The sequence below is a fragment of the Lipophrys pholis genome (assembly GCF_963383615.2).
Source record: "Lipophrys pholis genome assembly, chromosome: 3".
NCBI lineage: Eukaryota > Metazoa > Chordata > Actinopteri > Blenniiformes > Blenniidae > Lipophrys > Lipophrys pholis.
Genome location: NC_137627.1, coordinates 21,844,497 through 21,860,723, shown reverse-complemented (window position 1 = coordinate 21,860,723; position 16,227 = coordinate 21,844,497). Strand labels below are relative to the sequence as shown.

Sequence of the window (16,227 nt, the reverse complement as noted above, 5' to 3'; positions counted from 1 at the left end):
ACAGAAATATCTCAAGCTTTTTTTCTCTTCCTCATTATAGCTTCCATAGCGTTCATTTCAAATGGTCAGATAAATATCACAATTGAAATCTAAAAGAATTCTTCAAAATGTTTTAGTTGATATGTTCTAAGTGTAGAAACACTTAGCAAATAGTTTCAAGGATATTCAGATTTTTGCACCTTTATATGATGTTTATTGGTTCAGTACACTCAACCTGTCCTTTGGTGAATGTACATTATTGGTGGTTTTTCCTCTTCTACTGCAGTGAAAAGCTGCAGTAGAAAGTAGAAGCTCTTGTCCTATTTCCTACACAACTTTCTCTTCATTTTGACTCCTACCTCTGTCATCTCCACCGTGTTGGCCAGCATCTCCTGCAGAGCGCGGACCGAGAGGGACTGCTCCAGAATGAAAGTGCATATGGCCAAATCCGGGGGCACATTCTGGAAAAGTTTCAGCAGCGAAGTCAGACAAACACGTTCTGAGAAAACAATTAGTTACGAAAGCAGACAAACAAGAGGCGAGGAAGGCGGTGGGCGTCCGACCTGAGCGTTGGATGTAGTTTCCAGGAAGCAGAGACGGTTTCCGAAGCCCTCGCAGGACAGACACAGTTTGATCTGCTCCTTCAGGACGGAGGTGGTGCACTGCAGCACGACCTGGTCATCCTGCACACGACACACACAACAAGCGGTAAGAAACACTTTGCACTGTTCAGGCGGCACACTGCGTTTGCTTCCCCTCGTCCTACTCAGACAGACTTTCCTCCAGACTTGTTGATAGACCTGCTTTTAATTTGTAGAAGGGTTTTTAGAAGCTTTGCTGACCTAATGTTTGACGCAGGAAGTGTCAGGTGTGATCTCGACCATATGCACTGGAAGGAGTGGAACAATTGAAACTTGAAAAAGCAAACAAGAAACAATAAATCAAAATATATATTCATCCTTCCACCTTTTCTTTCTTTAATCCATCCTCCCGTCTTCTAAACTGAGTTTATCAAAGTTCTCATCACAGAGTCAGGAAACAACCACAGTAACATTCACCCATAAACACACATTCACACCTGTGAGCAAATTATTCTCACCAATTAGCCCAACGTGTATTACTGGAGCCAGGCTGAATATTTAATAGTGAAACTAAGTCACAAAGTCATATTTACTATGATTATAATGATATAATTTTAAATTGTAGATTTTGGTTGATTTAGAACTGGCAACCCGATCGGTTATCGGATGAATGTATCTGTATTTATTTGTCATATTTTCAATAATATTCATTCATAATCTTGATTATACTTTATATATATAATATCATGATATCATTTTAAAGAAATAAATGTAATTTGTTTCTACCTTTTCAAGAGAATTAATATTATTATAATAGTTCTTAACAGGTTTAAATTAATTGATTATTGAATAAGTGGAAGCAAATAAAAATCTTATTATTTACGGAGAAGAGGTGAGATATATTAAGTTGATCTTCTTCCTACTCCTTTTAGAACATGCAACCTCATATTGTTCTGCTGTTCTTTATTCACTGTTTGTTTGGTGAAATATCTTTTGGTTGATTGATGTGAGCTGTTGATTTAATTTTGAGCATGTTCTAAAACAGTTTTCTTATTCTCTTTATCAGACTTTGATCAATGTGAGAATCATGACTGAAACACATACTGGTAAGATGTATGAAAATTAGTTAGTAACCTTACAAACATAATAATTTTAATACATCAACTGGATATTTTCACCTTAAAATACATTACAGAGTGATTAGAGTTGATATCAAATTCAATTGTGAACCTGTGAAAACAAGTGTTTTCTTTATTTTTTTGTTGATTTATACCCACAAACAAATGGTTTTCTGTACATGTCTAGGTTAATTCTATCAGACACTTCAGGATAAAGTACTGTCAGCCTTGCTGTTGCCTCAAAATCAGGAGTCTTCACATAAAACTAACTTATCTGATCTTCTGTTTCTCGGTCTGTTCTTCACTTCAGCTTGTTTTGAAAAGTGTTTATTTCAACGATTCCCAACCTGTGGATCATGGATCACTGGGAAGCCCTGAGGTTTTATAAAAAGAACACTTTCAAAATTCAACTTTGTAAATGAGTTTGGAATAACTAAAAACTGTGGACATTTTTAATGCAGTTTTTTTTTATGAAACCTATGTTAAGCTATTTTTCTTAAAGTTGGTTTCCCATTGAGATGTCTGATACCCAAAGACCTTAAACTCCACTTTGTGCTTGAATGGGAAACCAACTTCACTAAAACACTGGCACGTAGGATATAATGCTGATTCTTTTGTGACTTTAAACCCTTCAGATATTAACATTAACGTCCCAACTGTGATAAACTCTAATAACTGAATGACAGTTTTATTGAAGATATGTAAATTAACCTTTTGTGCATTGATTATTTTGCAATTTAGGGCAATTAATGTTGGATAGGCCTCAAAAGATTTGAATTTTTTCCAAGTACTCTGTAGGATTCTGGAGGTCGGGAATGGCTGGTGTAATGAATTTGAAAGAATTCTCTATCGATGTGACATTCAGGAGCTCTGTTTGTGCTCTAAAGGTTGAAATTAAACCTTTTCATTAGCCATTTAAAGAGGGTCTAATGAGAGAAGGCCAAAAACGTATCCAGAGAAAATTCACACAGCTAACCAGTAAACCACCATGCCAACTAAAACATGCTATTTTCAATTATATTAATTTATTATATTACTGTTTTTAACAATTTGAGTATATGAAACACCTCGATAGAGACAAATACGCTCATGTCATGGATAAGTGGTTATCCCCTGTCCAATTATGGGCTTTGGGCCTTTCCGTGTGGAGTTTGCATGTTCTTACTGTGCCTGCATGCCTGTTTCTCTTGTTACGTCCCACAATTCAAGAACACGCATATGAGATTAATCGTGTCTCTAAATTGTCCAATGCAGAATCTTGGCACTCGAAAGCTTTTATTCCTGGTTCGGTTCAGTTCACTTCAGTCATCAACACAGTCATCTCTAGGTGCTTTTTACAAAGAGGAAACCAACAGACTTTTGGAGTACAAACTTTAGGAGCAACACACTGCAAACTGTACAAAGGTCAGACGGCGTTGTCCTTATTCCCAAGCAAAAAGAGAAGATAAATAAGAAGTTAAAGCCAGAATGGTTTGGAGATAAACTTTTATCAACAGATCAGACAGGAAAGACATTTACAATTCAGCTTTGAAAAAAAGTGCACAGTAAATATCTGAAGATTGTCACATCTCTGTACTAAATAAGTATAAAATTAAACTGCACTACACAATAAGAATGGCTTGTCTGAGAGTTATAGTTGTGTTACATGTAACCTTGGACAGGACACTGAACTTAAGGATGCTCTGAATTAAGCGCCATACATAGCAGACGTCTCCACTGATGTCCGTCTGAATGATTCCCTGAGTGAATGGGTGAATGTGACGACTCTTGTAAAGCACATTGACACCGCTGAGCAAGAATAGGATGCATGACACAAGTTAAAGTCCATTTACCATTTATCAAATGTGCCCCTTAAAAGACAAGTAGTCATCTATCAGGAGTGTGAGTCATTTGAATATAGATGCTGGTAGATTTTGTAGATTTGAAGCGGTGAAAACAGGATCGCAGTTCCATTAAGGATGATTTAAAGTTAACAGAGCTGTTTTAGTAGAACAATAGATGACAGCGTCATCAGCATAGAATTAAATCCTTTATTAAGAACATGACAAGCAGTTATACAATTATCAAGATAGTGCTGTTTTGAGAAAGTAATAATATTGACTTATTGGCAATTTTCTTTGCAACATATTTTAATTACAGTGAATTTTAAGTAGGAATGTATTGTATTTTATGTCAAAGTTGTGTAATTTACTAAATTACAGAAAAAAAAAGTCATATCAAAAGTACATTTTAAAAAGTCCATGCTTTATATGCAGACTGGGGTTAAATCATGTAAACCCACTCATTGAATCTTATAAATGGACGACTGAACACACTGCAAACAGCTCTGAGCCACAATAGACACACACACACACACACAGCTGAATTCCACTGGGTCCAATGCTAACGGTCAGTAATTTGTTGCTCCTCGTCAAAGCCTGAACCCTGCACAGGCCGGTGTAAATACAGCTATAAACACCCCCCCTTCCATTCCCATGTGAAACCCACACCTGACACTCAACAAGCTCAGCTGTTCCTTCTCCTCAGTCATTGTGCAGGTGGCTCCAGCAGTTAACCCGACCAACACTCCTCCGAACAGGTCTGGACGGAGTCCTGACTTCCCTCCAAACAACTGACCAATCAATCTGTCTTCCGGTTGTTAAGCTGCTCACAGTCTGGGGTGGTAACCTCTCGTGACTTATTGTCAAAGATAACAGGTGCGCCACTTTAAAAAGCGAAGCCGAGGGCAGCGCAGCAGTTCGCATGTCTGCGTTTATGGCACGGAGGAGGAAAATGGAAAGTGATGCAGCTCCGTGACCTCATAACATGGACTCCTCGCTCATACTTGGGAGGCCTATAGTGTTTCATTGGCTGGAGAGAGTGCGCTCCTCCTTTGGCGGGGCTATCATCTGTCTTTCTTCAGCCTAGAAACGTCTCCGCCGTCCTGTCCTCGTGTTCCCTGCTTTGCACTTCAGAAAGTGGAGCAATGTGTCCTCTCTGCTTGAGCAGTCCCACTGAAAGTGTGCAGCTACTGTGAAGATGCCACTTCAATGCAAGCGTAGGACAGCTCTGTTCCACCTTAAACCATTAACTAAATACACAACACCCGGCTAGAATCAGAACCGACTTGCACTTTGATGACATGGATGACATGTTTGAGTCTGAATCACCGCAACATTTTTAATGGTGATAACAATGCCTGTCGAGTCGAAGCGAAAGCAACATGAACAACGCAGGGGGAAATGGAGCGAGGTGTTGCTTGTAAACAAAGATCACTTTACACCTACAGCAGTGCTGTGGACACGGCCCACTAAGTAATCTGATCATACGTCCTGTGGTGATTAAAATGCATCAAATAGCCTTGACATTTCTGAATATTTTAATAGATTTAATTTGATGTAGAATATTTTAATATATTTTAGTAATGTCCACTATTGTGTTTAAGAAAGGACATAAAATGTAAACCTGGAAATGTGGGTCAACACTTATTTATTCTTTGACTTCGCATTGAAGACTTTTATTTTTTTCACAACAAAATTTTTGGGGAAATGAATTAAACAGTTAAACAGCCCGCACACTGCACTGAAGAAGCAGATAGTGAAACAATACAACCACTCGCACCTGCTCAACCTATGAATTTAGAAGACGTAGAAGAGAAAGAAACAACTTTAAAGTTATGGGCTGCACTGTGGAGTCGTGGTCGGTAAAGGGACAGTCGAGCAACAAACAGAACAATGTTTATTATCAATTAAAAAAAGTCACATTTAAAACCTGCCAATTAGTTAGTGTGCGTGTAATAAATAATGTACATGTCAGAGAGTTTACAGAGATCTTCTTCACCCTCAGGGTTGCAGTATGATGGCGCCGATCCCACTGACACTGGGTGAAAAGCAAACTTCACCCTGAACACGTGTGTTTGTTTATTCCTTATTTTAGAAAAACTCAAACCTTTGGAAGAACTCAGATATTTTGTGCGGCTATTATTAACAATTTCTGTCTTATGGCAACAACAAAAAAAGTCTTTAAAGCAACATTTCCCACTGATTCAGAGCCAATCAGAGTCTGACTCTGAGTGAAGGTATGATACACGCTGGACAGCTCGCCGGTCGATGGGACGACACAGAGAGACACACACACATTCATATCTGGTGTCAGTTTAGAATGGGCAATTAGTATGAAGTCCATGTTCTTGAACAGTGAGAAAAATCCACGCACACACAGGGGAAAACATGCAAACACCATATTTAAAAGGGACCTAACCCAACCTGGACTCAGACTCTATGAGGAGAGAGTGCTACCCTCTACAGCTCTCTTATGGCATTACAGTATCAGAATATTTAAATACTTTTCCCATTATGTTTTGAGTCAGCATTTTTTCATCCTCCGTCTGTATTTGTGTGCGGCACGCCGTCTCCCGGTTAAACCGGTCGCTCCAGCCTGCACATCGGGGCACTCGCGGTTCTAATTGCATCAGCAGCTCCAGAGCGGCGTCCTTCCAAGAGTCGTCCTGCGTGAACCACTTCTAATGTGACCACGTGAAAAGCTGACACAGAGACCACGCAAACCCAGAGGCTTAACTCAGACTTTTATTAATAGAGGCGGCTTTAAAGAATGTCCACCGGACAGTTTCTCCTCAACCGACAGCCACTCCTGATTATCCGTTAATCTCACTTGACTGTGACAAGTCAGGCATTGTATAGAAGTGAGGATGTGATAGTTATTGTCCACCTGGCCTTTGGACATTATACCTGACCTGACACTTGTGATGCCCCATCAACACGTACTGAGAGTCGAGCCGCAGCCAAGCCCCGTTTGGGCCCGGCAGCCAAAGCATCCGGGCAATGTGGATATCTGGGGTCAAAGGCAGAGCCGGAGACAATTGGCTCTGAAGTGGCAGACAGTAAAACAAACAAACACACTTGTGTGTGAAAATAGAGGTGCGTAATGCGGCAGAGATTTACAGCCAGGAGCACGGAGAGTGCCTGAAAGCAGACACCTTTGTATATTCTCCAGGGCCGTGTGACGGTGCCAATGCAGACAGAGGACAGCCGGGTTTCCCTCCACGAGCAGGCAAAGCGCCCGCGCCACACAGGAAAGCAAACAAGTAAACAGATGCAGAGTGATGAGTGAAATGCACGCCCCCCCCCCCCCCCCCCCCCCCCCCCCCCCCCCCCCCCCGCATCCAATCATTACACGCTCCAACATAAGACTGCTGCCATTCTACAACTGAGAACAAAGCTGATGCAATCGCGGCTGCGGGCTGTGTGTGTGTGTGTGTGTGTGTGTGTGTGTGTGTGTGTGTGTGTGTGTGTGTGTGTGTGTGTGTGTGTGTGTGTGTGTGTGTGTGTGCCGCTTGGTTTGTTGTGTGTGCAGCAATATTCCTGTTTCTGGAAGGTGTCCGGCTGGAGGAACACAGACTCATGGTTCAGTTCTCCGAGAGAGATCAGTTTATTGGAGGTTCAACGGTTTCTCTGTCAGGTGGAAGGTTTCTACACGAGCTGAGCTGACGTTATCGTGGAAACACCCACATCTCGAGAAGCGCTGACACGTTTAATCACTGTAACTTTCTCATCCGCATACTTTATGGCAGTTCAACACTGTGAAACTTGTAGCGGCGAGTGTATTTATATTGGGAATGTCCCTGGTGACTAAACACACAATTTATCTAAACCAGACCTAGAAATTTTATTTTTTTTTAAATTCAGCCTCATTTAGGTCTTTTGAAGACTGTCTGTGTAAATACTGTATGTATTAATGGCCCTTTGAAGCCTTTAATCACAATATTTAACAACTGCATTGCATATTTAAATCTGTTAAGGTACAAAGCCTTACACTGTGTAGTCATGCTAAATATATTCATATGATGCTCTGAAGCCTTCAAACCTTGAACAGTTACATGAGAGCAGATTTTGCCAAGTCATTGTATACTATAGTCTGAAACCTTGTGGTTGAAAAAGACCCGCTCAGCCACAGTCAACGTCAACAATACAATGAAAAGCTTGAAGATGTGGCGGCACGTTCGGTTAAGTCTCGGCGTTGAGTGTGAGGGAACCTGTGTTCAAACCCTTGTGGAAGGACATCCAACATAAAATACACCAAGTCTACACTGCAAACTGCAATAACCAAGACCTCGTTCACACTGCAGGGAAATGCGACCCACTTCTGATTTTTTTCGCTCACAAGTGACCCATATCCAACGTGTTTTATGACCGTGTGAAAGCGCCATTCCGATATTTTCACATCAGATCCAGGCCTTGATCGCATGTGGTACCAATTTAGATATTTTTCTACATGTGACTGACGTCACGGATCAGCGCCGGAAGAAGCGTCTCCGCCAAAATGTTAAAAGCCGTGCTGTTTTCCTCATTCTCCTTCTGCTTTCCTTCATCATGTCATCTAAATTTTGTCGGCTCCCATCTAACAACCACTTGAAAATGAATCTACGCGGGCTGACCAGCATTGCCAGATATGGCTGAATCCCCCACTTGGGGAGCCAAACTCTCTTACCTTTTAACTTTATTCTACGCATTTGTGTGTTTATGGCATGTTCTTTATAACACTTAAATTAGTTTTACCGTTTTAACGTGATTCCTACACAGGCTGAGATTTGGGCAATTTTTTATTGAGTTGTGTGGGTTTTATGTCATTTGGGCTGAAAATAGTGAGTCACATCTGGCAACCCTGGTGCTGAGCGGCGTGCCATGCGTATATGGCGTGCTTGCCGTGACGTTGCGTGGTCTTCTGCGCTCTGGGGCCCGAAAACATTCGGTCTGATCACGTTCATATGGCAGGTCGCGTTTGAAATGATCCCACAAGAAAATCTGATCCCAGCATTAAAATGGGAATTGAGCATCAAGACCTGCGATGTGAACGTAGTCTTAAAGAGGCCACAAGTCACTGGCAGCTTGGCTCACAAGTCACAGCAACAATTAAATAAAAATACAAGTGGCATAAGTTTAATTCTGGGAGACAAAAGTAACTTAAGAGCTTAAAAGCTATTAAAGTAACTCCTATACTTTATAAAGAAGTCAGTAAATTTTTTTTGACTATTTTTTGCGTGGTTACAAGTAGGTTTTGACAATACAAAATCTACATTTATTGTAATTTTAAACGATGGGCTTCTAACTGCAAATGTTAAAATTTCCAATTCCGGTCATTCAGAGTATTTCAGCTCTTCAGGCCACTTGGAGACGTTTACCTTCCAAGGAGCCCAATATTTCTTATCACAGATATACAAAAATAAATCTTCCCTTGCAGAGATATTTGTCTGAACCTGCCATTAAGCTGTGCTGATGCAGGCCACCCCAGATATTGATCGTTTCTGTGCAGACATTAAAAAAAGTGAGGGACAGCACTTTGCACAGTATGTGGGTGGGGAGGCAGAGGAGAAACGTTGATGGGATTCCCCTTTGAAAAGTGAAACAGACCACACAGGTGCTTCATCAGCAACCTCCATCACAGAGAGCCCAGCTCCTTCTGGCACCCACGCGCTTTAAATTACACAGTCTGGCTCGTGTTTTTTAGGCTTCACTTGCTGAATAATCTACATATGAAGAGTGATTTCCCCTCAACGTCATTCCCAAACCACTTCGGAGGTTTCAGATGTGATCCATCACTCTGTACTATCAACATCAGGGAGGCATCGGATGGCCTGGGATTCAGTTTTTCAGCGGGCCACAGCGACCCCAAACACACAACCTGATTCATAAAGAACCGTCTTCAGCAAGTCAGAAAAACAGCAACAGCTGCTGTGACCCCCCGCAGAGCCTCGCTCTCAATATCAAGTTAGTCTGCGGTTACATAAAGACACACAACTGACTGAGGCAGACTCAATACAGAGGGGTGCCTTCAAAAAGTGTGAACAAGACATCTTCAGAGAATTAAAAAGTTGCTTTGAAAAAAGGCCAACGCTGCTCGCATTAAATATTTATTGTCATTCTTTTCTGCAGTTGTTTGCAAGTGAGATTGTGATGCCAAAGACTGCGGAGGATTCTGGCAAAAAAGTACAGTACCCACATATAGAGAGACAGAGAGGGAGAAAGTGAAAGTTAGTGGAGGAAAAAGAGAAAGCAGAAGAGAAAGACAACAAAAAGAGAAAGAAAGAAAGAGAAATAGAAAGCTATAGATGAAGTGAAACACAGAACAGAGAATGAGAAACAGAAAGTCAAACTGATATAAAGAGAGAAAGAGATCAATTTGTATGGAGAGAGTGGAATCAGTAAATCGTAGACAGGTAAATCAATACATAAATGCATGTAGAATCAAATAAATATGTAAGAATGGGATTAACAACCACACCTCGGTTGAACCTTTCACTTTGTCAGATAGAAGAAAAAAAAGGGTTGCTCATTTAATTCTGCACCTGCGTCACAACAAACCTAAATTTCCTGTGGGTGCCACAGTACATGGCCTACTGAAATGTTTCGATCTTGTAGTTACAGCTCATAAAAATATCCTGTCACGCTTCAGGTTTCCTCCGGCTGAGAGCGATACTCCAAACAAGGAACATTACTTTTTTAAGTTACACATGAATAAAAAAAAACAACAATCCAGTGGAAAGACATGAAAATGAACCGGTGGCTAAAGGAATAGATACTCCCCTGTATCTGCTTTGAGTTTTACTTCTAATGTGGTACAATGACTTGATTGTGTAGATGAGATGATGAGAAGAAGTTATTGTCAGGAGGCGAAAAAGAGGCAGATGAATCTTTCAGCTGTGCATAAAAGAAGTTCATTTTCATTTATCACACCGACTCTCATTCCGCTTCATCTCCTTCAACATCTCGCTCGTGCGTTCACATTTTATTATTTCACAACATCCCTTTTTTTTCTTCTTCCCATCCCTCTTTATAATGCCTCCGCCGCTCCGCTCGGGGTTTCCCCCCCCCCTTCACTCTCCTATTTTAGTTTGGCTGCACCTGTCACGATCACATTCCCTCCTTCTGCTGACCAGCAGATAGCTGGAGGTCTGACTTGGAGAGAGAGCCAGCAGCCTCTCTCTCTCTCTCTCTCTCTCTCTCTCTCTCTCTCTCTCTCTCTTCTCTCTCTCTCTCTCTCTCTCAGGGAGGATGCTGAAAATAAGACAAATCTAACAGCTACTACTTTTCTTCATATCAGAAATAAAAAAGAAAAAAAACATAATACTATGAAATAAGGTCCAAAACAAAGCTGAGGAGTTACTAAACAACCAAGCAAAACAGGAAGTCAACCGTGTCAAATACCCTCATAACCTTCAGCTTACAATCCAAACACTTGTGGACAAATAAATATGGTTCAAACTAATTGAATAGTTCTCCAGAGTCCCAATATTCCCATTGACAGCTATCTAAGAAGCCAAAGCAGAAACATTTCATGTGATTTCACTGAAGGTGCAGTATTGTGACAGCTCACACACACACAGGCTTGATTTCCCTCCGGCTCAGTTAAACTGCTACAAACCACCAGACATCAAACATTAAACAGCCTCTGCCCTTTGAAAGACGATAAGTCTGGCAGACAGCAGCGACCCACAGGAAAGCACTGGTATAAATAAGTCATCCTCGCTGGCCAAAATCCAAAATCTATTCCTTGAAAAGAGATATTCAAAAAAAATTTAATAAAGTACATTTCCCTGACGAGGACATAAAGAGTTTTGCTGATCGTCACGGTCTGAGCAAAACAGTTGTGCTAACTTGGAGATGAAGTTGCAAACCAAAATTATTTCCATAAGTGGAAATTAGATAAGCTAAGTCTGAATGAGCAGACCTGAAAAAACACAAATGTAAAGTGGCTCATAGTTTTATAGAGTCTTTTGTTTCCAACGCCCACTAGTCTCCATTCATCTGTTCAATCCTCTGAAACCAGGCCTGGTTTTTTTTGCACATTTCCATTTATGTAATTTATGCATGTGGAGCAAAGTGCTGGCATCCAAAAATGATTCTAGTTTGACGAAACAACGTTACATAGATAATTTATTACAATGAGAATGCCTTTCAGGGATTGTATGAGTTTACATGAATGGTTGAGAAGAAAAGCTTTCATTGTTTGTATCATAAAAGCTACTTATATAGTAAGACATTATAGCAGGGGTGTCCAAACTACGGTCCGCGGGCCAACTACGGCCTGCCATTCATTTTTAATTACCCCACAGAAATTCCAAAAATATACTGGAATATGGCCCAAACATGAAACTTGGCTTGGCGGCACTGTTTTAGGCAGCAAGCCATCCAGTCATCACTTGGACGGTCACTTTTTGAAAAAGACGGCCAAAAAAATAGTGCACGTTTTGCTCAAAGTCGTCTCAAAGGTGTGTTCAGTCGATCCTGTACAGGGGACCCGGTAAGAGCGGACACATCGTCGGGTACGGAGAAGTTTTAACTGTTAACACAACTTAATGAGCGGACAGCGTCCCGCAGCACGGCACTGATGTGAAATTTCAATTCAGTCAAACTAACCTAAGGCCCGCGGGCCAAAACCGGCCGCAAAAGGCTCCGATCCAGGACCACAAACCACCAAGCAAGGTGGTTATCTAGGATTTATAGGTTTTTTATTGGACATTTCACTTATTTTGCACCAGAATGTTTAATTTAAAAATGGCTTTATGTAGAGATTATAGTCATTTTCAGTTGTAATAGTTTCATCTTGAAAGAATTATAGACATAATAAACATATAGTTTCATAACGTACACTATGCGCCACAACAAAGCAAAACTTCCAAGTGCAGCTTTAAAGGTTATTATAGCAATATTTTACAAGTCCAGCCTACTCAGGATGAAACTGGACTGTATGTGGCACCTGAAGTTAAATTTTATTTTGTATTTATTTTGCATACATCTTTGAATATATTATATACATGTGCTTATATGTATGTATAGTATATATCTTTATATTGGTTCAGTTATGTGCTTTTAAATAAGTATGTTCATTATCCAATATCAACTGGTCCCACAATATATCACGTTACAATGTAGTATTTAGTATTCCACAATGCATTAGAAAGCACCATTCAAGGTCTATTTTTTCAAAATCTTCCCAGGGCAGGAAAAAAGCCCTGCTTTATAGAGAATGTATACTGACAATTCCATGCTGTCGTCATTTTTTGAGAATTGATTAATTGTCTGTGTGTTTATATTGTCTCTAGATCTGTTTGAAATCATTTCAATAATTGACGAATTTAGTTCTTTTCTCCTCTTGTAAAGTTGAATTTCTAATGACTCTGGACTCACAGGCGTCCATCAGCTTTGCATCCAATAGAAGTGGAGACGGCTGTGTGTCTCTCACCCACTGCATTATGGGCTGTGGATCACAGCTCTTGCTGACTGTGTGTGTGTGTGTGTGTGTGTGTGTGTGTGTGTGTGTGTGTGTGTGTGTGTGTGTGTGTGTGTGTGTGTGTGTGTGTGTGTGTGTGTGTGTGTGTGTGTGTGTGTGTGTGTGTGAGTGAGTGACCCGCAAGCAGCACGACTGGCTCCTGAAAATGTCAATCAGATCTGGAACGCACCTCTTGAAATTTCAACAAGACACACGACCCTGTGACACCGTTTCACAAGGGCTCTCGTGGCTGTAATTCATCTCACTTGGTTGGACTCTTTAAGTTAACACATTGACAGAAACAGACAGGAAACCAGAAAACATCTCTGGACCTCTGCAGTTGTAAGAGAACAGTGTTCATCAGTAACCAAACGCCGGTTTCATTTTCTGCATTTGTACTATAAATTCATCTATTCCAAATTCCTCAATAAGTCTAAGACCATGACATCACCTTAAATTTAATGATTTAGGGTGATGACCTTAGATTTAATTCACACTTCACGTTGAAGCCCCATCCTGCTGTAAAAATAAATAAATAAATAAATAAAGAATAATACTAATCATTTAACTGTTAACCTTAACTACACTTAGAGAGGTGTGAGACTCTGCAAGGTAGATCAGGCCACACAGGTAGATAGTGCTCTCAGGGTTTTTTTTTGCATCACACACAATATGGTGTGTACTGCTTTATGGGACAATGCATTGATTTAGAATCAATTCCAGCAGGATGACTCTGGCCTCAAAGGTCTCATATTATACAAAATTCACTTTCTGTTTGGTTCTCTAACAGTAATGTGTGTCCTTGTGTATGACGCTCCAGAAGTGAAGAAAGTCTGTCACGTCCCTCACTTGCTCACTCTACTTCTTAGTGAATATGTGCTCATACAGATTGATTCTGAGATTTTCCCTTCATGACATCATGCGGGGAACCACGCCCTCTGGTAGTGGATAGTCGCTTTGACCCTTCCCCAGGTAGATGAGCTCTGTCCTATAAAATTACAAGCGGGTGCCATTTTTTTCCTCCTCACAAATACTACAGGAAAACAGACACTGCTAGTTAGCATTTCAAGGTACAGACACAGAAACAGCCTGTTCTCAGTAGAGCTCACTAGAGCTCAGTAGAGCGACTTTTAGACTGGTTGAAATTGAGGTCCAAGGCTGGATTTGGGGAAATACACTTTGAATACAATGTTGTTGGACCTCTGACACCGATGTAAAATTGTTAGAAAACTGTAAAAATGAGACCTTTAACTATGACTACTACCTGCCTAACCTAAATTATAGCCTTACTGTTAAAGGGACTTGGGATTTTGTCCACATACACATTGTGTGTCTGCGTTTGGATGTGTATATCTTGCTGTCCTAATGTGGATGTGCTCATATTCTAGACTCAGCACTTCTAAAATCGTGTTTTGCTTGTGTCCCCCCTTCCTCTTTTACCACCGTACGTCATCTGCCGTCATTACAATCTGCTGCTGCTGCAGCTCTAAGATGTTCACTGTGTGTGTGTGAGAGAGAGAGAGAGTAAGAGAGAGAGAGAGAGAGAGAGAGAGAGAGAGAGAGAGAGAGAGAGAGAGAGAGAGAGAGAGAGAGAGAGAGAGAGAGAGCGGTATAGACAAAGACAGGGAGTCCAAACAGAGGAATAAAGAAATAAGATATGATGACAGTTTCCTCAGTCAGACGGACAGCAGCATCTCGGCCTGATCTCTCAGGGGAGAAAAGCAACAGACACATGACAGTTTACAACAATAAAGCTCTATAAACAACAAAATGAAGCCAGGGAAAGAGAGGAAAGGGAGTGATGTAACGAGGGGTAAACATTTTAGAATTTAGTTAGGAAGGAAGTATTCAATCCACGATATTGTTTTTGTTTTTGTGATATTTTGCAGCATTGGTCGGCAGCGCTGTGGCGGAGTGGTCGGCACTGCCGTCTGACAGAGAGGCTCAGGGTTCTTCTGCGTGGTTTGCATGTTCTACCTGACCCTACCGATATGTGTTTTCTCAGCATGAGCTCGAGGCCACTTTAGTTCAGAAAGATAAATATAAGTTTGAATGAAAGTTGCTTTATGAAGCCAGAAAATACTTTCCCAGCTTTGTATCTCATCTTTTCTTAAAGCTATTCTGGCCTGATTCTGGTATTTATTCTGGCATCGGTGAATCCCTTCGATTATGTTAGATCTTTTAAAGTTACTCTTTTAACATGGCTTCATTCAAGTTGAGCTTTCATCAAATTAGACAGACTTTTAAAGAATTAAAACGCAGGTTTTGATGAGTACGCTGGGCAAATTATGGAACTTTTTAATTAACCAGGTAAGAAAATAACTAAATCCTGTTTTCGACGACGGCATCAAAACATAACTCCAACAAAATACACCAACAACCCAGGCACTCACACAATACAGGAGAACTATTATGTCTTTTAGAATCATACTGGATTCCTCCAAAGAGTTGTGATTACTGCACTTCATTCCAGGAAGACAGGACAGGAAATCTACCTAATTCAGTTCTTACTCTGAGGATCTGTGAGGTGAGCTCAGAGCGTAGATCATCATTTAAGAGGTTTCTACACAGATAGGAAGGGAGATCCGTAAGAATAGATTTATAGATAAAGAAATCAGCCCAGGAGAGTCTATGGTCAGATGGAGATGGATTATTTGAGGCAGCATACAAAATACAGTGATGTGCCCAAAGCGTAGTGATATTCAGCATCCAAATTCTTGTCTGAAGCGTTTGTGTCCAACAATGAGGCACAAAGATGTGAGAACAAACACAATCCATCCAATCAGCTCCCCACCGGCACACCATCACCAAATCAGTGCAAACACACACACACACACACACACACACACACACACACACACACACACACACACACACACACACCGCTTCTCCACAAGTAGGACACTGACTCCTCTGGTTTCTCCCTCCAGTGCGTGTACTTACAGTGGAACGCTATAAAAAGAAACTGCTGTTTTAGACTGGAACTCGAATGCCCCTTAAACTCACTCGCCTGTGTGTTTGCACGACGGCCCGCCCCGTTAACATAACCAGAACCCATCAGATAATTCTCATGATCGGATCTGATAATTAGAAGCTGTTTCAGTCTGTTACTGATTTTCTGTCTTAAAACTGAAACGTTCTGGTTCGTTATTGTGTTTATAATGAAACTAGTCTTGTCTTGACTCCAGAAGTGGCGTCCTTTCTCATGCGTTGTCTTTTTTCTTCTGCTCATGTTGCCACTGCCTTTTTTGAATTTTTTAGTACAGATGTAAAAGAACAAAATA

At 40.8% G+C, this 16,227-nt stretch overlaps 1 protein-coding gene across 1 annotated transcript in view; it reads right to left on the bottom strand.

Moving 5' to 3' along the window:
* The window catches only part of ryr1b (ryanodine receptor 1b (skeletal)), an 85,344-nt gene that overhangs the window by 64,621 nt on the left and 4,496 nt on the right, over positions 1-16,227 (bottom strand). Inside the window, exons 2-3 of the mRNA XM_080459804.1 lie at positions 543-662; positions 339-440 (exon numbers count right to left, since the gene is read on the bottom strand). Of these exons, the coding sequence (XP_080315930.1) occupies positions 339-440; positions 543-662 (222 nt within the window). The remainder of the gene's footprint in view (positions 1-338; positions 441-542; positions 663-16,227) is intronic.